The 26,288-nt window shown below is 51.0% G+C and overlaps 1 protein-coding gene across 1 annotated transcript in view; it reads right to left on the reverse strand.

Annotated features, from left to right (window-relative positions):
• Positions 1-1,658: 1,658 nt before the first annotated feature.
• The window catches only part of mtss1 (MTSS I-BAR domain containing 1), a 184,804-nt gene continuing 160,174 nt past the window's right edge, over positions 1,659-26,288 (reverse strand). Inside the window, exons 13-16 of the mRNA XM_038802410.1 lie at positions 18,178-18,351; positions 16,374-16,539; positions 12,002-12,028; positions 1,659-5,124 (exon numbers count right to left, since the gene is read on the reverse strand). Of these exons, the coding sequence (XP_038658338.1) occupies positions 4,391-5,124; positions 12,002-12,028; positions 16,374-16,539; positions 18,178-18,351 (1,101 nt within the window). The 3' untranslated portion in view covers positions 1,659-4,390. The remainder of the gene's footprint in view (positions 5,125-12,001; positions 12,029-16,373; positions 16,540-18,177; positions 18,352-26,288) is intronic.

Raw genomic sequence — 26,288 nt, forward strand, 5'->3', positions numbered from 1 at the left:
CCTTCAGTTCTGGGCCCAAGGAGAATACATTGAATTGGGATTGGGGGGGGGGGCAATTCAGCGTGGCTCAAAACGCTGATTTAGGAGGACAGGGTGCATAAACCTAACTAGAATTCTCTTGTGTTTAAAGGGCTGAGAGGTGATTTGACTGAAGTCTTTGAAATGATAAAGTGATTTGATGGGGTAAATACGGAGAAATTATTTTCTCTGGAGGAAATTCAGAATGAGAGAATAACCTTAAAGTTAGAGTTAGGATGACCAGCCGTGCTCCAGGCACAGTTTTTCCACACAAACAGGAGTGGGAATCTGGAATTTCCTATATTTAACTCGAGCTCCTGATACTGAGATGCGTACCACCAGACAGCTGGAGCCAGCAAAACCCAGTGTTCTTGGCGTGATCTGCTCTTATGATTAAATTGACTAACATTTGTTCCATATTTAACATTGATATATCAAAGAGGAGCAATTCAGTTTTCAATTGAAAATTGCAGCCATGCGGGAAGATGGACAGGCTGGGCTATTCCCCCTTGAAGAGAGGAGGCTGATGGCAGATTTGATGGAGATGTACAAGGTTGTACAGGGTCTGGGTCGAGTCAATGGGACCGGCCTGTTTATTTCAGGAGTCAGGTCAGTGACTAGGGGTCACAGATTGAAAGTGATTGCTGCAGGATTAAAGGGGAGATAAGGAAAAATCTTTTCACCTGGAGGGCTGTGAGGGCCTGGAACTCATTGCCTGGGAGGGCAGTAGAGACAGGAAACCCTCAACTGTTTTCCAAAGGTATTCGGATATGCAACTGAATTCTCGTAATGTTCTGGAAAATGAGGTTAGTCTGCGTGACTCGTTTCTCAGCTGGTGCAGACACAATGGACAGAATGGCCTCTTTCTGTGTCCTAAATCTTTCTACATCTTCTAAATATGTGAAAGGATGAATGAACTTGAGTGTGGGGGAGGGGCAGTGCTGGAATACTCTCCACTTTCTACTCTTCACTTGCCTGGATGAGTGCGGCTCCAACAACACTCTAGAAGCTCAACACCATCCAGGACAAAGCAGCCCCGCTTGATTGCTCCCCTTCCACAAACATTCACTCCCTCCACCATCAATGCACAGTAGCTGCCGTGTGCACCATCTACAAGATGCACTGCAGTAAGTCACCAAGGCTCCTTAGGCAGCACCTTCCAAACCCACGGCCACTACCATCTAGAAGGACAAGAGCAGCAGATACCTGGGAACCCCACCACCTGGAGGTTCCCCTCCAAGTCACTCACCATCCTGACTGGGAATATTTTTTTTTAATTTAGTGTACCCAATTAATTTATTTTTCCAGTTAAGGGGCAATTTAGCGTGGCCAATCCACCCACCCTGCACATCTTTGGGTTGTGGGGGTGAAACCCACGCAGACACGGGGAGAACGTGCAAACTCCACACGGACAGTGACCCGGGGCCGGGATCAAACCTGGGACCTCAGCGCCATGAGGCAGCAGTGCTAACCACTGCGCCACCGTGCTGCCCTCTGACTTGGGAATATATCACCGTTCCTTCACTGTCACTGGGTCAACATCCTGGAACTCCCTCCCTAACAGCACAGTGGGTGCACCTACACCTCAGCGACTGCAGCAGTTCAAGAAGGCGGCTCACCACCAACTTCTGAAGGGTAAGTAGAGATGGTCAATAAATGCTGACCTAACCAGCGACGCCCACATCCAATGAATTAATTTTTAAAAATTGCTCCTTGGGGGAGCCAGATAGGACCTGATGGGCCGAATGGCCTTGTGCTATAACAACTTTTTTCTATGAAAAAGCAAATGTGGTCAAATCAGTTTTTCCTACAAATATGCTACTTGCTCAAGTATTATAACAAAATTGATAGTCGTCTCTGATTGTATAAAATATATTGGAAAATATATATGTATTTGTGTATGAGATTGGTGAATCTGGTTTTAGCTGTAAAGCAAGTTTATGTTGTCCACCAGTGTTGGGCTTTGGAAATAATTCAAGAGTCTGTGACTGCCCTTTAGGTCCAGATATTCACACAGCATTTATCCAAAAACACTCAAAAATTCTTAATTTCGAGAGCTGAAATTGGCACATTTATTGGGAAGAGGCACTTTCAGAGAGACCAGATTGGCAGAAAGTGTTCCCTTTCACAGTCAGGCACTGAATTAGGGCGCCTGGCCCAGTGGGTGAGAGCTGGTGTGTGAGATGTGGCTGGAAAGAGGAGGTGGCAGACAGATTCGTGATGGGCACCAGGAGCTGGGCAACCCTTCAGCTTCTGAAACCATTGTACAATCTTAAAAATAAAAGCTAATATATTAGCCCAAAATTAAATCTGGAAAATGCATTTTTAAAAACAATGCTGACAAAACACCAGACATTTATATATAGTCATCAATCCCTCCATTTCTCAGGAAATGATCACGGGAAGCATTCTTCAGGAAAGTTACCTCCTGTACAGAGAGCATTAACTAAAGCACAGAGCGTTGGTCTACATGCCTCGTCAATAAACCAGTAACTGCTGTCATCTCAATGTGTGGCAGAGATTTGGGATGAGCATTGATCGTTTTCTGGGGCCACTGTTCAATTTCACACCAACTCCATTCCCGCTCCCTGCTTTGCTACAATTAAATGTGTAATTCCAAAACACTCCTCCATTAAAATCTTCTGCCTCCCAGAGTTCTGGACAATGTCAACAGTTTGACAGTTTACTGTTGGGAGCTGAAGAAAGGTTTCTCTAAATGTAGGTCGCACTCCACAATTGATTTTGATTTTCTGCTCTACATCAGTTGAAGTGATTATTCATCAACAAGTTTTCTGATCCTTCAAGAATTCACACGATGGATCGGAGGAGATATTAATGGAGGTTCTGGTCAGCTTTGACTGAGTGAGTGGGAACTGATTATTTGGCACCAGCTGTGGGTCAGCTGGCATCAGCTCCAGCCAGTGGATACCAGCCATGAGTTAGCAGGCACGCTCTGTTGAACATCACAGTGTGCACACATCAGGCAGCAGTTAGAGGAATGTGTTGATATACAAATCTTAGAGGCGAGATGCACTTGTTGCGAAACCAAGAATTCAAAAGAAAATATTTAGCAGACTGCTCACATTGCCAAGCTAACTAACCAACTTAAATACCCGATTAAAATTTAGATGCTCTGACAATTTTAAAACACTGCCCACTTAAGCCAAAAGAACAATAATTAAATAGGTCTGCGTACACAGACAAACCTCACCCCCTCGAGCTCAGTCGGTAAAGGTGGCAGACTACAAAACAATGCGATAGGCACCAGCAGTATAGAATAAAATTTAAAAGGGATTTAAAACTAACATATACAAACTATAATCTTTACTATTTAAAGCTTTCACTTCAATGAGAGGCGGTGGACTTTCAATATTTGCTACAAGAACTCATTATACAAACAGAAGCTTTCACAATTTTGACACAAATAAATATCTTTCGATGTTGTTAAGATTCACAAGGAAAAAATAAATCTGTTGTTGCCCATCATCTGCAGTTTTTTTTAAACCTTGCGGGTTTAGAAATGAACACAAGCAAACTGTTGGGGTTGCTGTGAAAGCAAATGCTGCTCTCCAACAAGTATCAGAAACCAATGTCCTTTATAAACTTTGTTGAAAACAAATCCTTTGTAAGAAGCTTCACATTGAAAATCCTGAGCAGATCTCCGAAGTGTCATTGCAAAATTATTTCCATGCCTCTCCATCTCAAAATGCACTTCAAATGAACCAATCACGCTCCTGGCAATGAACATTACTGCAAGGAACAAGTACAGTTTGTTTCAGTATTTCGGGGGGAGGCAGGGGTGGTAACCCATCCCCACCCCACCCTGATTTCTTCCCATTCTCTTCTGAAGCTATTGGCTGGGGTAAGGTCCATGGAAGTTCTCTCACTTTCCCCACATGGCCACATCTGGGCTGTGACAGAGTCTGATGTCCGACGCAGTGAGATCTCGCCTCACCTTATCCTCACCCAACATTCACACCATTTTGAGTATCGTTTAAGTAGGAACCAGAGTCAATTTTCCATCTCTAACCTGGGTCCTGAGGCCAATTTTAGACACTGTTGCAAAAGGCTGACTCAGCAGGGGTCACACCTCACCATCTGCTGGGTCTATGTGACCCAGTCTCACAAACTCCACCCCCTGCTCCCGTAGTCCATGAGACCCAGTCTCCCAGCCTGAGACCTGCTCCAGGGGCCGTGAGGATTCCCCAGACATCAGGAGAGCTGGGATGTCCTTGATGATATTTCGTGCTTCAACAGTTTAATCCGAGAATGAGGAGTGAAAGAACTGTAACCAGTTTTGAAACAAAAGACAGAGAGTGAAGAGGACAACATGAGGGGTTTCCACGTGTGCATTCGCCCCACTTTGTCTCTTTTAAATGATCTTGGGGGCCGATCGGTCATTGGTTAAAGTCTTTCTCAGTTTGACACCCCTGCGAATCATGGACAAAACATCATCACCTCCCTCTGTTGGTGAGGGGGTAGCGGCAACATTGTCAATCCTGCCAGTCCTTTGGGAACATTCCGTGATGCCCAGGTGAGGAGTCAGTCCATTTCCTGTCGGAGTTACGGCAGGTTTGGATTCTTGGGCATTTTGGAGATTGGGGGCTGAGTGCTGGAGGCTGCTGCCGACCACAATTGGTTTGTCTGGTACGAGGGAGTAACCGGGGTTCTGGGCCATGCTCAGACTTTGGGTTGAGCTACAAATTCCCGGGTTCCTCTGCACGAAACTGGAGTGCCCTCCATGCAGGCTAACTGACCCCTCGCTACCCGTCCGACAGGCTGCCAGACCGCTCGGCTTACTGGACACAGGTGGCCCTGGAATGGGCACCATGGGAGTCCGGATGGGAATGGGCACACCGCTAATGGTGCCACGTCGGAATGTTGGTTTGCTGGAAGGTTTCCTTCGAATCGTAGCTACGTGAGACATCATCATGGACTCAGGGTCAACCAAGAGACTGACTGTGGAAGCTGGCCGCTTAGTCTGGAACATTTTCCTGTAATTCAGGCTGATGTCACTATTCCTGGGAATGGTGGAGGATTTATCAAAATCAATCTGATCAGGCAGCTCCTGTTCCCCATGCAGTGAGATGTAATCATATTCGGGCACTAAGAGAGAGAATAGAAATTAATATGGAAACACACACACAACCACACTCTGAAATAAACCCTGAAGGAATCAGGGACCATCAATAACATACAGGCCTGATTGGACAAAGTATCTGTGCATCATTTTACAATGACGCTGTTAAAATGCTGCAATTTTATTTAAACACTAAGAAATCCAAGTTAATCATATAACAACAAATTCAACCCAAGGGGTTTGGGAAAAGCACAGGACAGGAATAGGCCCTTCGGCCCTCCAAGCCTGTGCCGACCATGCTGCCCGTCTAAACTAAAATCTTCTACACTTCCTGGGTCCGTATCCCTCTATTCCCATCCTATTCATATATTTGTCAAGATGCCCCTTAAACGTCACTGTCGTCCCTGCTTCCACCACGTCCTCCGGCAGCGAGTTCCAGGCACCCACTACCCTCTGTGTAAAATACTTGCCTTGTACCTCTCCTCTAAACCTTACCCCTCACACCTTAAACCTATGCCCCCTAGTAATTGACCCCTCTACCCTGGGGAAAAGCCTCTGACTATCCACTCTGTCTATGCCCCTCATAATTTTGTAGACCTCTATCAGGTCACCCCTCAACCTCCGTCGTCCCAGTGAGAACAAACCGAGTTTATTCAACCTCTCCTCATAGCTAATGTCCTCCATACCAGGCAACATCCTGGTAAATCTCTTCTGTACCCTCTCTAAAGCCTCCACATCCTTCTGGCAGTGTGGCGACCAGAATTGAACACTGTACTCCAAGTGTGGCCTAACTAAGGTTCTATACAGCTGCAACATGACTTGCCAATTCTTATACTCAATGCCCCGGCCAATGAAGGCAAGCATACCGTATGCCTTCTTGACTACCTTTCCACCTGTGTTGCCCCTTTCAGTGACCTGTGGGCCTGTACCCCTAGATCTCTCGGACGGTTCTTTACCATTTCTTTATTCATTTCAAGGATGTGGCCATTGCTGACAAACCCTATAATTATTGCCAAGTTGGTGGTGAGCTGCCTTCTTGAAACGCTGCAGTCCATGTGGTGTAGGTACACCCACTGTGCTGTTAGGGAGGGAGTTGCAGCATTTTAACCCAGTTACAGTGATGGAACGGCGATGTATTTCCAAGTCAGGGTGGTGAGTAGCTATGAGGGAAACTTGCAGTTGGTGGTGTTCCTATGTATCTGCGGCCTATGTATCTGTAGAGGGTGCACACTGTGGCCACTGTGCAATAGGGTGGAGGGACCGAATGTTCAAGGTGGAGGATGGAATGCCAGCTCAGGTCAGTACCATGGAAGCACTCCACTTCTGAAGGGTCAGTACTGAGGGAGCGCCGCACTGTCAGAGGGTCAGTACTGAGGGAGTGCTGCACTGTCAGAGGGTCAGTACTGAGGGAGCGCTGCACTGTCAGAGGGTCAGTACTGAGGGAGTGCTGCACTGTCAGAGGGTCAGTACTGAGGGAGTGCCGCACTGTCAGAGGGTCAGTACTGAGGGAGCGCTGCACTGTCAGAGGGTCAGTACTGAGGGAGTGCTGCACTGTCAGAGGGTCAGTACTGAGGGAGTGCTGCACTGTCAGAGGGTCAGTACTGAGGGAGCGCTGCACTGTCAGAGGGTCAGTACTGAGGGGATGCTGCACTGTCAGAGGGTCAGTACTGAGGGAGTGCTGCACTGTCAGAGGGTCAGTACTGAGGGAGTGCTGCACTGTCAGAGGGTCAGTACTGAGGGAGCGCTGCACTGTCAGAGGGTCAGTACTGAGGGAGTGCTGCACTGTCGGAGGGTCAGTACTGAGGGAGCGCTGCACTGTCAGAGGGTCAGTACTGAGGGAGTGCCGCACTGTCAGAGGGTCAGTACTGAGGGAGCGCCGCACTGTCAGAGGGTCAGTACTGAGGGAGTGCTGCACTGTCAGAGGGTCAGTACTGAGGGAGCGCTGCACTGTCAGAGGGTCAGTACTGAGGGAGTGCTGCACTGTCGGAGGGTCAGTACTGAGGGAGCGCTGCACTGTCAGAGGGTCAGTACTGAGGGAGTGCCGCACTGTCAGAGGGTCAGTACTGAGGGAGTGCCGCACTGTCAGAGGGTCAGTACTGAGGGAGTGCTGCATTGTCAGAGGGTCAGTACTGAGGGAGTGCTGCACTGTCAGAGGGTCAGTACTGAGGGAGTGCCGCACTGTCAGAGGGTCAGTACTGAGGGAGTGCCGCACTGTCAGAGGGTCAGTACTGAGGGAGTGCTGCACTGTCAGAGGGTCAGTACTGAGGGAGTGCCGCACTGTCAGAGGGTCAGTACTGAGGGAGTGCCACACTGTCAGAGGGTCAGTACTCAGGGAGTGCCGCACTGTCAGAGGGTCAGTACTGAGGGAGTGCTGCACTGTCAGAGGGTCAGTACTGAGGGAGTGCCGCACTGTCAGAGGATCAGTACTGAGGGAGTGCGGCACTGTCAGAGGGTCAGTACTGAGGGAGTGCTGCACTGTCAGAGGGTCAATACTGAGGGAGAGCAGCACTGTCAGAGGGTCAGTACTGAGGGAGTGCCGCACTGTCAGAGGGTCAGTACTGAGGGAGCGCCGCACTGTCAGAGGGTCAGTACTGAGGGAGTGCCGCACTGTCAGAGGGTCAGTACTGAGGGAGCGCCGCACTGTCAGAGGGTCAGTACTGAGGGAGTGCTGCACTGTCAGAGGGTCAGTACTGAGGGAGCGCCGCACTGTCAGAGGGTCAGTACTGAGGGAGTGCTGCACTGTCAGAGGGTCAGTACTGAGGGAGCGCTGCACTGTCAGAGGGTCAGTACTGAGGGAGTGCTGCACTGTCGGAGGGTCAGTACTGAGGGAGCGCTGCACTGTCAGAGGGTCAGTACTGAGGGAGTGCCGCACTGTCAGAGGGTCAGTACTGAGGGAGTGCCGCACTGTCAGAGGGTCAGTACTGAGGGAGTGCCGCACTGTCAGAGGGTCAGTACTGAGGGAGTGCTGCACTGTCAGAGGGTCAGTACTGAGGGAGTGCCGCACTGTCAGAGGGTCAGTACTGAGGGAGTGCCGCACTGTCAGAGGGTCAGTACTGAGGGAGTGCTGCACTGTCAGAGGGTCAGTACTGAGAGAGTGCTGCACTGTCAGAGGGTCAGTACTGAGGGAGTGCCGCACTGTCAGAGGGTCAGTACTGAGGGAGTGCCACACTGTCAGAGGGTCAGTACTCAGGGAGTGCCGCACTGTCAGAGGGTCAGTACTGAGGGAGTGCTGCACTGTCAGAGGGTCAGTACTGAGGGAGTGCCGCACTGTCAGAGGATCAGTACTGAGGGAGTGCGGCACTGTCAGAGGGTCAGTACTGAGGGAGTGCTGCACTGTCAGAGGGTCAATACTGAGGGAGAGCAGCACTGTCAGAGGGTCAGTACTGAGGGAGTGCTGCACTGTCAGAGGGTCAATACTGAGGGAGAGCAGCACTGTCAGAGGGTCAGTACTGAGGGAGTGCTGCACTGTCAGAGGGTCAGTACTGAGGGAGTGCTGCACTGTCAGAGGGTCAGTACTGAGGGAGTGCTGCACTGTCAGAGGGTCAGTACTGAGGGAGTGCCGCACTGTCAGAGGGTCAGTACTGAGGGAGTGCCGCACTGTCAGAGGGTCAGTACTGAGGGAGTGCTGCATTGTCAGAGGGTCAGTACTGAGGGAGTGCTGCACTGTCAGAGGGTCAGTACTGAGGGAGTGCCGCACTGTCAGAGGGTCAGTACTGAGGGAGTGCCGCACTGTCAGAGGGTCAGTACTGAGGGAGTGCCACACTGTCAGAGGGTCAGTACTGAGGGAGTGCCGCACTGTCAGAGGGTCAGTACTGAGGGAGTGCTGCACTGTCAGAGGGTCAGTACTGAGGGAGTGCCGCACTGTCAGAGGATCAGTACTGAGGGAGTGCCGCACTGTCAGAGGGTCAGTACCGAGGGAGTGCCGCACTGTCAGAGGGTCAGTACTGAGGGAGCGCTGCACTGTCAGAGGGTCAGTACTGAGGGAGTGCCGCACTGTCAGAGGGTCAGTACTGAGGGAGTGCCGCACTGTCAGAGGGTCAGTACTGAGGGAGTGCTGCATTGTCAGAGGGTCAGTACTGAGGGAGTGCCGCACTGTCAGAGGATCAGTACTGAGGGAGTGCGGCACTGTCAGAGGGTCAGTACTGAGGGAGTGCTGCACTGTCAGAGGGTCAATACTGAGGGAGAGCAGCACTGTCAGAGGGTCAGTACTGAGGGAGTGCTGCACTGTCAGAGGGTCAATACTGAGGGAGAGCAGCACTGTCAGAGGGTCAGTACTGAGGGAGTGCTGCACTGTCAGAGGGTCAGTACTGAGGGAGTGCTGCACTGTCAGAGGGTCAATACTGAGGGAGAGCAGCACTGTCAGAGGGTCAATACTGAGGGAGTGCCGCACTGTCAGAGGGTCAGTACTGAGGGAGTGCCGCACTGTCAGAGGGTCAGTACTGAGGGAATGCCGCACTGTCAGAGGGTCAATACTGAGGGAGTGCCGCACTGTCAGAGGGTCAGTACTGAGGGAGTGCCGCACTGTCAGAGGGTCAGTACTGAGGGAGTGCCGTACTGTCAGAGGGTCAGTACTGAGGGAGTGCCGCACTGTCAGAGGGTCAGTACTGAGGGAGTGCTGCACTGTCAGAGGGTCAGTACTGAGGGAGTGCTGCACAGTCAGAGGGTCAGTACTGAGGGAGTGCCGCACTGTCAGAGGGTCAATACTGAGGGAGTGCCGCACTGTCAGAGGGTCAGTACTGAGGGAGTGCCGCACGGTCAGAGGGTCAATACTGAGGGAGTGCCGCACTGTCAGAGGGTCAGTACTGAGGGAGTGCTGCACTGTCAGAGGGTCAGTACTGAGGGAGTGCCGCACTGTCAGAGGGTCAGTACTGAGGGAGTGCTGCACTGTCAGAGGGTCAGTACTGAGGGAGTGCCGCACTGTCAGAGGGTCAGTACTGAGGGAGTGCTGCACTGTCAGAGGGTCAGTACTGAGGGAGTGCTGCACTGTCAGAGGGTCAGTACTGAGGGAGTGCCGCACTGTCAGAGGGTCAGTACTGAGGGAGTGCCGCACTGTCAGAGGGTCAGTACTGAGGGAGTGCCGCACTGTCAGAGGGTCCGTATTGAGGGAGTGCTGCACTGTCAGAGGGTCAATACTGAGGGAGTGCTACACTGTCAGAGGGTCAGTACTGAGGGAGTGCTGCACTGTCAGAGGGTCAGTACTGAGGGAGTGCCGCACTGTCAGAGGGTCAGTACTGAGGGGGAGCTGCCCTGTCAGAGGGTCAGTACTGAGGGAGTGCCGCACTGTCAGAGGGTCAGTACTGAGGGAGTGCTGCACTGTCAGAGGGTCAGTACTGAGGGAGTGCTGCACTGTCAGAGGGTCAGTACTGAGGGAGTGCCGCACTGTCAGAGGGTCAGTACTGAGGGAGTGCTGCACTGTCAGAGGGTCAGTACTGAGGGAGTGCCGCACTGTCAGAGGGTCAGTACTGAGGGAGCCGCACTGTCAGAGGGTCAGTACTGAGGGAGTGCCGCACTGTCAGAGGGTCAGTACTGAGGGAGTGCTGCACTGTCAGAGGGTCAGTACTGAGTGAGTGCCGCACTGTCAGAGGGTCAGTACTGAGGGAGTGCTGCACTGTCAGAGGGTCAGTACTGAGGGAGTGCCACACTGTCAGAGGGTCAGTACTGAGGGAGTGCCGCACTGTCAGAGGGTCAGTACTGAGGGAGTGCCACACTGTCAGAGGGTCAGTACTGAGGGAGTGCTGCACTGTCAGAGGGTCAGTACTGAGGGAGTGCCGCACTGTCAGAGGGTCAGTACTGAGGGAGTGCCGCACTGTCAGAGGGTCAGTACTGAGGGAGTGCTGCACTGTCAGAGGGTCAGTACTGAGGGAGTGCCGCACTGTCAGAGGGTCAGTACTGAGGGAGTGCTGCACTGTCAGAGGGTCAGTACTGAGGGAGTGCCGCACTGTCAGAGGGTCAGAACTGAGGGAGTGCCGCACTGTCAGAGGGTCAGTACTGAGGGAGTGCCGCACTGTCAGAGGGTCAGTACTGAGGGAGTGCCGCACTGTCAGAGGGTCAGTACTGAGGGAGTGCCGCACTGTCAGAGGGTCAGTACTGAGGGAGTGCCGCACTGTCAGAGGGTCAGTACTGAGGGAGTGCTGCACTGTCAGAGGGTCAGTACTGAGGGAGTGCTGCACTGTCAGAGGGTCAGTACTGAGGGAGTGCCGCACTGTCAGAGGGTCAGTACTGAGGGAGTGCCGCACTGTCAGAGGGTCAGTACTGAGGGAGCCGCACTGTCAGAGGGTCAGTACTGCGGGAGTGCCGTACTGTCAGAGGGTCAGTACTGAGGGAGTGCTGCACTGTCAGAGGGCCAGTACTGAGGGAGTGCCGCACTGTCAGAGGGTCAGTACTGAGGGAGGGCCGCACTGTCAGAGGGTCAGTACTGAGGGAGGGCCGCACTGTCAGAGGGCCAGTACTCCAGTTCAGGAAGTGATCAAGGATCCCAATGTTCTCACGAATGTTCATCATGAAGTGATTTTATTAGTGGCTGGTTTAGCACAGTGGGCTAAACAGCTGGCTTGCAATGCAGAACAAGCCCACCAGAGCGGGTTCAATTCCTGTACCAGCCTCCCCGAACAGGTGCCGGAATGTGTGACTAGGGGCTTTTCACAGTAACTTCATTGAACCATACCTGTGACAATAAGCCATTATTATTAATTACTCATCTCATGGCGTAGTATATGGGGTCTTGCTGTGTATATGATGAGCTTTCTGCATCGCTATGAATCTGAAAACTGCTTCATAATACATCCTGACTTTCAGAAAGTTACACGTCTGTAATACTCAGATTAACCCCTTCAATAATCTGCCGGCTTCCCAGCAGCTTCACATTTATTGTTTCAGAATGACACAAATAGTTTTACAACTCACCAATCAGGGACTGTTCCTTCTTCACTGCTGGAAAGCAAAATTCAAAACCACATAAACAAACAGCAGGAAATAATTTCCACTTTGATAACTCTCAACTCCACGCCTGGAGTATTGAAGACAGTTTTGGTCTCCCTATCTGAGAAATGTATTTGCCGTAGAGGGAGTGCAGCGGAGATCCACTCGGCCGGGATTGGCGGCATCGTCCTCTGAGATGAGGTTGGTTTGAGGGGGCTGAATTCACTGGAGTCGAGAAGGATGCGGCGGGCTCATTGAGCCAAGTAAAATTCTGTCAGAGTTGGACAGACTAGATTCGGGGAGGATGGTTTCCCTGGTTGGGGAATCTTGAACCAGGGTCAATATCTCAGGATATGGGATAGACTATTCAGGACTGTGTTCACTCAAAGGGCAGTGAACCTGGGGAATTCTCAATCACAGAGGCTGTGGAGACCGAGCCACTGAAAATGTTCAACAGATAGTTCTTTTTAGATTTAAAAAAAAATTTAGATTACCCAATTAATTTCTTCCAATTAAGGGGCAATTTAGTGTGGTCAATCCACCTACCCTGCACATCTTTGGGTTGTGGGGGTCAAACCCACGCAAACACGGGGAGAATGTGCAAACTCCACACGGACAGTGACCCAGAGCCGGGACCGAACCTGGGACCTCAGCGAAGTGAGGCAGCAGTGCTAACCACTGCGCAACAGTGCTGCCCGAGATTTTTTTCAATGTTAATGGCATCCTCAGCAGCGAGGCCGAAGGTCAGCTCCAGTTGAATATTGAATAGCAGAGCAAATTCGAAGGGCTGAATGGCCTACTTCTATTTTTGGTATAATCTATTGAAAAAGCTGTCACAGTGGGAACCTGCTTCTGCAACGGTGTTCTCGACAAGGTAGGGAGAGAGCGGGGCAGTGGGATTAGTTTGGGGATTGATACAGGGCTATGGGGAGAGAGTGGGGCAGTGGGATTAGTTTAGGGACTGATACAGGGCTATGGGGAGAGAGTGGGGCAGTGGGATTAGTTTGGGGATTGATACAGGGCTATGGGGAGAGAGCAGGGCAGTAGGATTAGTTTGGGGATTGATACAGGGCTATGGGGAGAGAGTGGGGCAGTGGGATTAGTTTGGGGATTGATACAGGGCTATGGGAAGAGAGCGGGGCAGTGGGATTAGTTTGGCACTGATACAGGACTATGGGGAGAGAGCGGGGCAGTGGGATTAGTTTGGGGATTGATACAGGGCTATGGGGAGAGAGTGGGGCAGTGGGATTAGTTTGGGATTGGCACAGGGCAATGGGGAGAGAGTGGGGCAGTGGGATTAGTTTGGGATTGATACAGGGCTATGGGGAGAGAGTGGGGCAGTGGGATTAGTTTGGGGATTGATACAGGGCTATGGAGAGTGGGGCAGTGGGACTAGTTTGGGGATTGATACAGGGCTATGGAGAGTGGGGCAGTGGGATTAGTTTGGGGATTGATACAGGGCTATGGGGAGAGAGTGGGGCAGTGGGATTAGTTTGGGGATTGATACAGGGCTATGGAGAGTGGGGCAGTGGGACTAGTTTGGGGATTGATACAGGGCTATGGAGAGTGGGGCAGTGGGATTAGTTTGGGGATTGATACAGGGCTATGGGGAGAGAGTGGGGCAGTGGGATTAGTTTGGGGATTGATACAGGGCTATGGGGAGGGCGTGGGGCAGTGGGATTAGTTTGGGGATTGATACAGGGCTATGGGGAGAGAGCGGGGCAGTGGGATTAGTTTGGGGATTGATACAGGGCTATGGGGAGAGAGCGGGGCAGTGGCATTAGTTTGGGGATTGATACAGGGCTATGGGGAGAGAGCAGGGCTGTGGGATTAGTTTGGGGATTGATACAGGGCTATGCGGAGGGAGCGGGGCAGTGGGATTAGTTTGGGGATTGATACAGGGCTATGGGAAGAGCGGGACAGTGGGATTAGTTGAGGATTGATACAGGGCTGTGGAGAGGGAGTGAGGCAGTGGGATTAGTTTGGGGATTGATACAGGGCTATGGGGAGAGAGTGGGGCAGTGGGATTAGTTTGGGGATTGATACAGGGCTATGGGGATAGAGCAGGGCAGTGGGATTAGTTTGGGGATTGATACAGGGCTATGGGGAGAGAGCAGGGCAGTGGGATTAGTTTGGGATTGACACAGGGCTATGGGGAGAGAGCGGGGCAGTGGGATTAGTTTGGGATTGATACAGAGCTATGGGGAGGGAGCGGGGCAGTGGGATTAGTTTGGGGATTGATACAGGGCTATGGGGAGAGAGTGGGGCAGTGGGATTAGTTTGGGATTGATACAGGGCTATGGGGAGAGAGCAGGGCAGTGGGATTAGTTTGGGATTGATACATGGCTATGGGGAGAGAGTGGGGCAGTGGGATTAGTTTGGGGATTGATACAGGGCTATGGGGAGAGAGCTGGGCAGTGGGTTTAGTTTGGGGATTGATACAGGGCTATGGGGAGAGAGCTGGGCAGTGGGTTTAGTTTGGGGATTGATACAGGGCTATGGGGAGAGAGCGGGGCAGTGGGATTAGTTTGAGGATTGATACAGGTCTATGGGAAGAGAGCGGGGCAGTGGGATTAGTTTGGCACTGATACAGGACTATGGGGAGAAAGCGGGGCAGTGGGATTAGTTTGGGGATTGATACAGGGCTATGGGGAGAGATCGGGGCAGTGGGATTAGTTTGGGATTGGCACAGGGCAATGGGGAGAGAGTGGGGCAGTGGGATTAGTTTGGGATTGATACAGGGCTATGAGGAGAGAGTGGGGCAGTGGGATTAGTTTGGGGATTGATACAGGGCTATGGAGAGTGGGGCAGTGGGACTAGTTTGGGGATTGATACAGGGCTATGGGGAGAGAGTGGGGCAGTGGGATTAGTTTGGGATTGATACAGGGCTATGGGGAGAGAGCGGGGCAGTGGGATTAGTTTGGGGATTGATACAGGGCTATGGGGAGAGAGCAGGGCAGTGGGATTAGTTTGGGGATTGATACAGGGCTATGGGGAGAGAGTGGGGCAGTGGGATTAGTTTGGGATTGATACAGGGCTATGGGGAGAGAGTGGGGCAGTGGGATTAGTTTGGGATTGATACAGGGCGATGGGGAGAGAGTGGGGCAGTGGGATTAGTTTGGGGATTGATACAGGGCTATGGGGAGAGAGCGGGGCAGTGGGATTAGTTTGGGGATTGATACAGGGCTATGGGGAGAGAGCGGGGCAGTGGGATTAGTTTGGGGATTGATACAGGGCTATGGGAAGAGCGGGACAGTGGGATTAGATTGGGATTGATACAGGGCTATGGGGAGAGAGTGGGGCAGTGTGATTAGTTTGGGGATTGATACAGGTAAAAAGTGTGCATGGATATAGAACATAGAACAGTACAGCACAGAACAGGCCCTTCGGCCCTCGATGTTGTGCCGAGCAATGATCACCGTACGATCACCCTACTTAAACCCACGTAACCCGTATACCCGTAACCCAACAATCCCCCCCATTAACCTTACACTACGGGCAATTTAGCATGGCCAATCCACCTAACCCGCATATCTTTGGACTGTGGGAGGAAACCGGAGCACCCGGAGGAAACCCACGCACACACGGGGAGGATGTGCAGACTCCGCACAGACAGTGACCCAGCCGGGAATCGAACCTGGGACCCTGGAGCTGTGAAGCATTGATGCTAACCACCATGCTACCGTGAGGCCCCAAATTAGCCCCATATGATAACCATTTGTAGCAACAGTCTGCACTTTGTACCAATATGCCTTTTAGTTAACATATTTGATGTTTCCTTGTCAATATTCTGCTGAAGAATTTAGAGGGAGATAGTGCTGCAGTGTGAATCTCACTGGATATGAGCAGAGACCCAGGCTAATGCTTTCAGGACACGAGTACAAATCTTCCCATGGAAGCTGGGGAAATGTAAATTTAATGAATAAATCTGGAGTTTGAGGCTGCCTCAGCGATGGTGACCATGAAACTATCATCGATTATAAAAACCTAATGTCCTTTAGGGAAGGAAATCTGCCGTTGTTACCCGGTCTCACCTCCACGTGACTCCACACCCACAGCAATGTGGTTGACTCTTCATATCCCCTGAAAGCGTTGAGCCGGCCAGTGCTTATTATAAACAGATTAATTACAGTTTCTGTCCAATCATTGAGACTAGCTTTCTATTGCAGATTTATGTGACCCACTGAATTTAAATTGTACAGCTGCAATGGTGAGATTTGAACTCATGTCTCTATCGCAGGCCCCTGGATTGTTGATGCAGTAATGTAATCATTTTGCCACAGTACCCTCGCTGCTCTATGACTGGACCCAATTGCCAATCCTGTCCTTTACTTCCCATTGCTTTGAAGTTGCTTACCGTGGGAGGGAATGGTGTCCTCGGAGCAGGATGGTGTGGTGGTCTGGGTGCTGTAGCCGCTAGAGCAATGCAGGGAGTCACGGCTGCTCCTTTGAGTGTCCAGATTTATCCCTTGACTCAGGGTTAAGGCCAGATGTTCTCGAGCGCTCATCCCTCCCACCTGTGGCTGCAAAACACACAATGGTGAAGTGGGTCCATCTTTACAATTAATATCACTCTGTGGACAAACGGCATTCAATTGATTGGGAGCAGTGAGAATGGACAGGCATTAAAATACACAATGCTAAACAGTCACATAGACTGTTCTAGTCACATCACATCTGATAAAAAGCAATTCTGTCCTGGAAGAGTGAGTCAGAGACACAGGATTGAGGCAGAGTGGGTAGTGTCCCTGGGCACGATTCAGAGACACAGGATTGAGGCAGAGTGGGTAGTGTCCCTGGGCACGATTCAGAGACACAGGATTGAGGCAGAGTGGGTAGTGTCCCTGGGCACGATTCAGAGACACAGGATTGAGGCAGAGTGGGTAGTGTCCCTGGGCACGATTCAGAGACACAGGATTGAGGCAGAGTGGGTAGTGTCCCTGGGCACGATTCAGAGACACAGGATTGAGGCAGAGTGGGTAGTGTCCCTGGGCACGATTCTGCCAGCCTCGCGCCGGGCCGGAGAATCGCCGCAACCGTGCCACGCCACTCCGATGCCGGCACGCGATTCTCCGAGGTGCAGAGAAACGCCGCTATTTGCGGCGTGCGTTTGGCTCGGCGCTGGTCACGGGCCGATGTCTGAGGCCGGGCCGCCAATTCTCTGTCCTGAATGGCCGCGTGGAAAAAGCAAAGTCCCGCTGGCCCTGTCCACACCTGGTTGCTGCCGGCGGGAACTGTGTGTGAAGGGTCGGGGGTCGGCCTGTGGGGGGGGGGCCTTCCTGGAGGGGCCTCCGATGGGGTCTGGCCCGTGATCGGGGCCCACCAATCGGCGGGCCGGCCTCCCCCCCCCCCCCAGGCCCACTTTGTCCGTCCGGCCCCAGAACCCCCGCGCCATGTTGCGTCGGGGCCGACGAGTTCCGGAAAGCCACCGCGCATGCGCGGGTTGCCGCTGCCCCAATGCACGCCAGGAAGTAAGGCTGGAGTGGCGTCAACCGCTCCAGCCGTGATGGCCCCCTGCGGGGGCCAGAATCGCTCGTGCCCGCGCCCCTTTCACGCCGTTGTGAAACGCGGACAGTCTGTCTCGCGATCGGAGAATCGAGCTCCCTGTCTCGGAGTTTCACTCCAGAATTGAATAGCTAAGGAAGATGCTTTCGTGACGTGGCTGAGCCTGTGAACCTGTCCAGTGGGACTTTCCTGGGCAGTCATACTGCAGAAAGCAACAACAAACCACTGCAGTACTTTGCCAAACATAATCACCGATTGGCATGAATCAAATGAAAGTCCCTGGTCGCCAGCACCCTCTTAGATCACGGCACTGGGAGAGAGAGACCGAGCCTCTTCACCGGAGTGAGGTTGGCACGGGGGCGCTCAGTTGGTAACTCGCTCAGAAACTTGTGGGTTCGAATCCCATTCCACATTCTTTAAAGGAGGGCTGGGGAGTTCTCCCCGCTGCCTTGGCCAATAATTCCCACTCAATCCACATCACGAACAAACATTATCTGGGCATTATCACCTTGCCCTATGTGGGATCTTGCTGTGCATAGTCACAGTCGCATTTCTTACATCACAACTGTGACCGTACTTCAGAAACGACTTTACTGACATCCTGAAGGGGTAAGAGATGCTACAGAAATGCAAGTGTGTATTTTTCACTGGGGTACCTTGCAAGCAGCAGTCGTTGCCATGGATGGCGGTCTGTCTGTGGCCTGTGTATACACACTGGCCTCCATTGGTACTTGGGGTCCATTTTCTCCAATCAACTGATAAGAAGAAGCTTCCTTCAGCTGGAGGTTGCTGCCCTGCAGGTGGTCCGTCGGTGGCAATTTTGCCCAGTCCTGGTTTAAACAGAGAGCAATCATTTAATGATTTCTGGGATATGACACTCTGAATATCTGTTCGGTAAATAGTTTGCAAATATATTTCACATCTTGGGTGAAATTGGCATTGTATCTTTGTCAGTTTCTGCTGTGATATGGATACACGTCATAGCTCAGTGATCGTCAGTCTATTAGACCGAATGTGGGTTTGATCCCAGGCCACACGTCATCATTCAGGGATACAGAACTTCCTTTCCTGTTTGCTGACCATTTGGAAAGTCCTTCTTCCTCTTCAATTGTGCCAACCTGTAACCTCTCCAATTTCACTATCTCACCCTCCGGGTTACTCTGGGGTTCAGCTCCTCAGGGGATTGAAAACCTGCTCCAGCACACTCCCAACCTGCTAAACACAAGGCAATACAATCCACCTTTCTGCAGCCTCTCCTCCTGGTTTAGGTCAGGTCCTGGGAATCCAGCTGATTTTAGTCTTTCCTTGAATACAGAGACCAGGGGAACACATTCCATCACAACCCAGCCAAATTCAGGACACAACACCGAGGTCCTCCTGATCAACAGGATTTAATCCCTCAGCATACGCTGACTCTGCCTGGAAAACAGTCCTGGACTGCATTTCCTGTTAGAATCCATTTGGAGTTTCTCCAATCCCTGTAGACAATCCAGTGATGGTACAGCAAATTAAAGCACTCACCCAGTTAGAACCAGCCAATCAGAAATTTGCTGAAGGAACGTTCATTAAAAACAACTGAACAACCCGGGAGTCCAGGAGGGGATAGAGGCCGACGTTGTGGCCTTTGCTTCCCTGATAGCCCGGCGACGAATACTGTTGGCCTGGAGGGACTCAAAGCCCCCAAAGACCGAAGTATGGCTGTCGGACATGGCAAGCTTTCTCGGCTTGGAAAAAATCAGGTTGGCCTTACGATGATCACTACCGGGGTTCGCCCGGAGGTGGCAACCATTCATCAACTTCTTCGTGGGGAATTAATCGTCAGCGGGGGGGGGGGTAGAATAGTGTAGAGTTGGGGGGAAGAATAGGCGGGTCTATCTGCGAGAGTGGTAATGTTATTTGCACTATGTTTTTTGTCATTGGTATCTGCACACTAATGTATATTGTTACTGTTTACAATGCCAAAAATACCTCAATAAAATTGTCTGCTAAAAAAAACCAACTGAACAAGATCTTACTGAATTTAAAATGTAAAATCTAAAGTCAACATAACCTATTGTCACGACAGATACAGTTCAAATCCCAGGTTCCCAATTTCCATCCGATCTCTATCCAACAGGGAAGCAGTTACCTCTGGAGATGGGCATATTGCTCTTTCACCACATTTTGGGGTCAACTACTCCCCTGAGCTGAAATGAGACCCCACTCCTCAACACCGCTCCACGTCCACTATTTCTGACGAGGGAGATGGTGTGTGAATACGGCAGTGCAGATGGTAAAGTTACTGGATGAGTGATCCAAAATCCAGGAGTTCAAATCTCACCAGGACAATTTGAGAATCTGGATTCAGATTTTATAGGAAGTAGCATGGATCTGGAGTGTCAGAAACACCCAAATGTCTTCATCATTTCCTTTAGAGAAGGAACCATCAGGGCCAACACGTGACTCCAGTCCAGCACCAACATGTAAACAACACAGTTGACTCAAAGCTGCTACGATGGACTGCAGCAGTCCCAGTCAGCAGCTCACCACCATCTTCTCCAAAAACCAGGATAACCAATAAATGCTGGCCTCGTCAATGTGTCCTCATCGAGATTGAAACCACTTAGAACAAAAGAACATAAGAACTAGGAGCAGGAGTAGGCCATCTGGCCCCTCGAGCCTGCTCCGCCATTCAATTAGATCATGGCTGATCTTTTGTGGACTCAGCTCCACTTTCCGGCCCGAACACCATAACCCTTAATCCCTTTATTCTTCAAAAAACTATCTATCTTTATCTTAAAAACATGTAATGAAGGAGCCTCAACTGCTTCACTGGGCAAGGAATTCCATAGATTCACAACCCTTTGGGTGAAGAAGTTCCTCCTAAACTCAGTCCTAAATCTACTTCCCCTTATTTTGAGGCTATGTCCCCTAGTTCTGCTGTCACCCGCCAGTGGAAACAACCTGCCCGCATCTATCCTATCTATTCCCTTCATAATTTTAAATGTTTCTATAAGATCCCCCCTCATCCTTCTAAATTCCAATGAGTACAGTCCCAGTCTACTCAACCTCTCCTCATAATCCAACCCCTTCAGCTCTGGGACTAACCTAGTGAATCTCCTCTGCACACCCTCCAGCGCCAGTATGTCCTTTCTCAAGTAAGGAGACCAAAACTGAACACAATACTCCAGGTGTGGCCTCACTAACACCGTATACAATTGCAACATAACCTCCCTAGTCTTAAACTCCATCCCTCTAGCAATGAAGGACAAAATTCCATTTGCCTTCATAATCACCTGTTGCACCTGTAAACCAACCTTCTGTGACTCATGCACTGGCACACCCAAGTCTCTCTGCACAGCGGCATGCTTTAATATTTTATCGTTTAAATAATAATCCCGTTTGCTGTTATTCCTACCAAAATGGATAACCTCACATTTGTCAACATTGTATTCCATCTGCCAGACCCTAGCCCATTCACTTAACCTATCCAAATCCCTCTGCAGACTTCCAGTATCCTCTGCACTTTTCGCTTTACCACTCATCTTAGTGTCATCTGCAAACTTGGACACATTGCCCTTGGTCCCCAACTCCAAATCATCTATGTAAATTGTGAACAATTGTGGGCCCAACACGGATCCCTGAGGGACACCACTAGCTACTGATTGCCAACCAGAGAAACACCCATTAATCCCCACTCTTTGCTTTCTATTAATTAACCAATCCTCTATCCATGCTACTACTTTACCCTTAATGCCATGCATCTTTATCTTATGCAGCAACCTTTTGTGTGGCACATTGTCAAAGGCTTTCTGGAAATCCAGATATACCACATCCATCGGCTCCCCATTATCTACTGCACTGGTAATGTCCTCAAAAAATTCCACTAAATTAGTTAGGCATGACCTGCCCTTCATGAACCCATGCTGCGTCTGCCCAATGGGACAATTTCTATCCAGATGCCTCGCAATTTCTTCCTTGATGATAGATTCCAGCATCTTCCCTACTACCGAAGTTAAACTCACTGGCCTATAATTTCCTGCTTTCTGCCTACCTCCTTTTTTAAACAGTGGCGTCACGTTTGCTAATTTCCAATCCACCGGGACCACCCCAGAGTCTAGTGAATTTCGGTAAATTATCACTAGTGCATCTGCAATTTCCCTAGCCATCTCTTTTAGCACTCTGGGATGCATTCCATCAGGGCCAGGAGACTTGTCTACCTTTAGCCCCATTAGCTTGCCCATCACTCCCTCCTTAGTGATAACAATCCTCTCAAGGTCCTCACCTGTCATAGCCTCATTTCTATCAGTCGCTGGCATGTTATTTGTGTCTTCCACTGTGAAGACCGACCCAAAAAACCTGTTCAGTTCCTCAGCCATTTCCTCATTTCCCATTATTAAAACTCCCTTCTCATCCTCTAAAGGACCAATATTTACCTTAGCCACTTCTTTGAAAATATTTTTACCTTGTTGTTAGAAAGAATGAAGCTGGGGAATTTCCTGCCCTTAGAAAGAAAAACCAGGGAATTGAAATGAAAAAATGAAAATCGCTTACTGTCACGAGTAGGCTTCAATGAAGTTACTGTGAAAAGCCCCTAGTCACCACATTCCGGCGCCTGTCCGGGGGGGCTGGTACGGGAATTGAACCGTGCTGCTGGCCTGCCTTGGTCTGCTTTAAAAGCCAGCCATTTAGCCCAGGTACCGGCCACAGAGTGGGGACTGAGGGCAGGTTGTATTGACTCAGGTACAGGAGACAGAGTGGGGACTGAGGGCAGGTTGTATTGACTCAGGTACAGGAGACAGAGTGGGGACTGAGGGCAGGTTGTATTGACTCAGGTACAGGAGACAGAGTGGGGACTGAGGGCAGGTTGTATTGACTCAGGTACAGGAGACAGAGTGGGGACTGAGGGCAGGTTGTATTGACTCAGGTACAGGAGACAGAGTGGGGACTGAGGGCAGGTTGTATTGACTCAGTTACAGGAGACAGAGTGGAGACGGAGGACAGGTTGTATTGACTCAGTTACAGGAGACAGAGTGGGGACTGAGGGCAGGTTGTATTGACTCAGTTACAGGAGACAGAGTGGGGACTGAGGGCAGGTTGTATTGACTCAGGTACAGGAGACAGAGTGGGGACTGAGGGCAGGTTGTATTGACTCAGTTACAGGAGACAGAGTGGGGACTGAGGGCAGGTTGTATTGATTCAGTTACAGGAGACAGAGTGGGGACTGAGGGCAGGTTGTATTGACTCAGGTACAGGAGACAGAGTGGGGACTGAGGGCAGGTTGTATTGACTCAGGTACAGGAGACAGAGTGGAGACGGTGGGCAGGTTGTGACTGGCGGTGAGGCACAGCGTCTGTGTTGCAGCCTTAAGTATTTGCAATCTGGATGATGGGATCAAAAAACACAAATCCGGGGTCATGTGATGTGAGCGCGGGAGCGACTGCGTTTCCCAGAATCCGGCTCGGATCACCTTTCAATCCAATTTTTTTCCATCCATGTGCACATTGATTGTTTTTGTCTTTTCTTGGTTTACACCATGTCCTGAGAATTGTTGGTCACTGTTTGTACAGGATGGAGCCGGGTTAGAATGTTCAAATCCTCGCTTTATTGTGGTGGCTGGAAGGAGTTTGGGGTGAGGCCCGGCCTTTAGAGACACAGTTGTTAATGAGCGGCTCTCGCCCTGACAGTGCGATGGGCAGCGACGGATAACGGCTGCCAGTGAAGGTGCCGTTCTGGCTGAAGATCTCGGCTCCTTGTCAAGGGGGAGCCCGGCCCTGTTAACCTCTGAAGTTCAGGTTGCCAAGGCCCAATTCCAGGAGTTGTGGGTGATTTTATGGAGGGATGGAGGTGGACAAGGAGGTTGCTGCAATAGAGAGAGCGCTGTCCCTGGTGGGAGCTCGCGCCTCCATACGGTGAGGGTCATGCTGCGTGGCCTGTTGTTTATCCTGAAGGAGCCGGGAGAGAGAGGGGGAACAGGAGGGGAGTGCTGCTGAGCACAGGCCTCAAGGTGAGGCAGTGCAGACATTCCCAGATGAGTGTCAAAATTGGGGGCCATTGGGATTCTCACTCTGGAGAGTTTGGCACATCTGATTCTGTCTTCGAGGCCTGGGGTTGGTGGGGCCTTCCGACCACTGGTCCTGTGTTGTCCGGTTCTGGATGTCAGTCATGAGGAGTTGGAGGTGGAGAAGCTGATAGAGACATTCCCCCCGGGTGGAACCTGGATTATTGACGGCCCGGGGTCTGGTGAGACGGGATGGTGGAAGTAATGGTGTCTCGTGCTTCGTTCATCAAAATCCTTGAGAAATCTGGTGAGCGCTGATTGATCCCAATCCTGTTTCATCGCCGATTATAGGTTTCGTGCTCCAGTGAAGGAGTCTTTATCCTGGGAACTGCCTTGCATTTCTGCATCTCAGTTATTATCCTGGACTTTGCTCCGTGTTGATCCTGTTGTTGTCTGCTTGATGTTGTCAACAGTTTCCCTTTATAGGGAAGGGAATAATGTGGGTGTGATGACCTGTACCGTTGGCTATCCTGATTTAACAAGTTCATGTTGAGCCGAATATTGAGTTGGGGATTTGCGCACAGTCTTTATCCTAAATGTATTTGGGGTTTATATTGTCGGACAATCCTGCTGGTGGAGGGAGGGGATGTTTTTTGTGACTTTCCCCAATGTCTCATTGAGAAGGGAGTTGAGCAGAGCCAGTGTGGGGTGAGGGGTGAAAGTTTGCAGCGTTAGTTTGTCCTCGCCCGGTTGGAGGAATGACCATCCAGTTAGAGTTAACCCAGTTTGGGTTTGTTTGCCTTTTTCTCCTCGGTTTAACTCCAATCCAGAGCATTCACACTTTAATCTTCCTGGGCCCAGACTGTTTGTAACCCTGATGAGGATTGGACTATATTAGTTTCCTTCCCTCTTTCTTAAGGTGGAGTCAGTCTTTTCTTTTGAGATGGGTCTCCCTCTCTAACTGCTTTCCATGCTTCGGAACTTTTCCGAGGACAAGGGCGGTTCCGAGTTTCTCTTACGGGATGACAGTTCTGTGATCCGGCTGGGAACCCCTACTCCTGGTGCCTTCCCGAATCGGGTTGGGCTGATGTAAGCGTTGGGGTTTTGTGGAAACTCCTGGGGTGAGAATCTTCAGTGTTCCTACGATGGAGCCTGGCATCCTCTGTTGGGGAACCAGCAGGCGAAGGACGGTGTGGTTGGGTTGGGCACTCGTGTGAGAAACAACTTTGCACCAAATCATTATCCTTTTCTTTTTCCCTGGGGTTGGAACGAGGTCTCTCTCTGGCTCCATCGCCTCTTGTCCATTTTACACACCTTGGCTGGTAGCCCAGGCAGCTTGGTCATCTGTACCCCAGTGTTATACAGCGACAGACCCCTCCCCACCAGTACTGTACCCCAGTGTTATACAGTGACAGACCCCTCCCCACCAGTACTGTACCCCAGTGTTATACAGTGACAGACCCGTCCCCACCAGTACTGTACCCCAGTGTTATACAGTGACAGACCCGTCCCCACCAGTACTGTACCCCAGTGTTATACAGTGACAGACCCGTCCCCACCAGTACTGTACCCCAGTGTTATACAGTGACAGACCCGTCCCCACCAGTACTGTACCCCAGTGTTAAACAGTGACAGACCCGACCCCACCAGGACTGTACCTGTGTTATACAGCGACAGACCCGTCCCCACCAGTACTGTACCCCAGTGTTATACAGTGACAGACCCGTCCCCACCAGTACTGTACCCCAGTGTTATACAGTGACAGACCCGCCCCCACCAGTACTGTACCCCAGTGTTATACAGTGACAGACCCGCCCCCACCAGGACTGTACCCCAGTGTTATACAGTGACAGACCCGTCCCCACCAGTACTGTACCCCAGTGTTATACAGTGACAGACCCGTCCCCACCAGTACTGTACCCCAGTGTTATACAGTGACAGACCCGTCCACACCAGTACTGCACCCCAGTGTTATACAGTGACAGACCCGTCCACACCAGTACTGTACCCCAGTGTTATACAGTGACAGACCCGTTCCCACCAGTACTGTACCCCAGTGTTATACAGTGACAGACCCGTCCACACCAGTACTGTACCCCAGTGTTATACAGCGACAAACCCGTCCACACCAGTACTGCACCCCAGTGTTATACAGTGACAGACCCGTCCACACCAGTACTGTACCCCAGTGTTATACAGTGACAGACCCATCCCCACCAGTACTGTACCCCAGTGTTATACAGCGACAGACCCACCCCCACCAGTACTGCACCCCAGTGTTATACAGTGACAGACCCGTCCACACCAGTACTGTACCCCAGTGTTATACAGTGACAGACCCGTTCCCACCAGTACTGTACCCCAGTGTTATACAGTGACAGACCCACCCCCACCAGTACTGCACCCCAGTGTTATACAGTGACAGACCCGTTCCCACCAGTACTGCACCCCAGTGTTATACAGTGACAGACCCATCCCCACCAGTACTGTACCCCAGTGTTATACAGTGACAGACCCGTTCCCACCAGTACTGTACCCCAGTGTTATACAGTGACAGACCCGTCCCCACCAGTACTGTACCCCAGTGTTATACAGTGACAGTCCCGTCCCCACCAGTACTGTACCCCAGTGTTATACAGTGACAGACCCGTCCCCACCAGTACTGTACCCGTGTTATACAGTGACAGACCCGTCCCCACCAGTACTGTACCCCAGTGTTATACAGTGACAGACCCGCCCCCACCAGTACTGTACCCCAGTGTTATACAGTGACAGACCCATCCCCAC

The sequence above is a fragment of the Scyliorhinus canicula genome, chromosome 7, assembly GCF_902713615.1.
Source record: "Scyliorhinus canicula chromosome 7, sScyCan1.1, whole genome shotgun sequence".
NCBI lineage: Eukaryota > Metazoa > Chordata > Chondrichthyes > Carcharhiniformes > Scyliorhinidae > Scyliorhinus > Scyliorhinus canicula.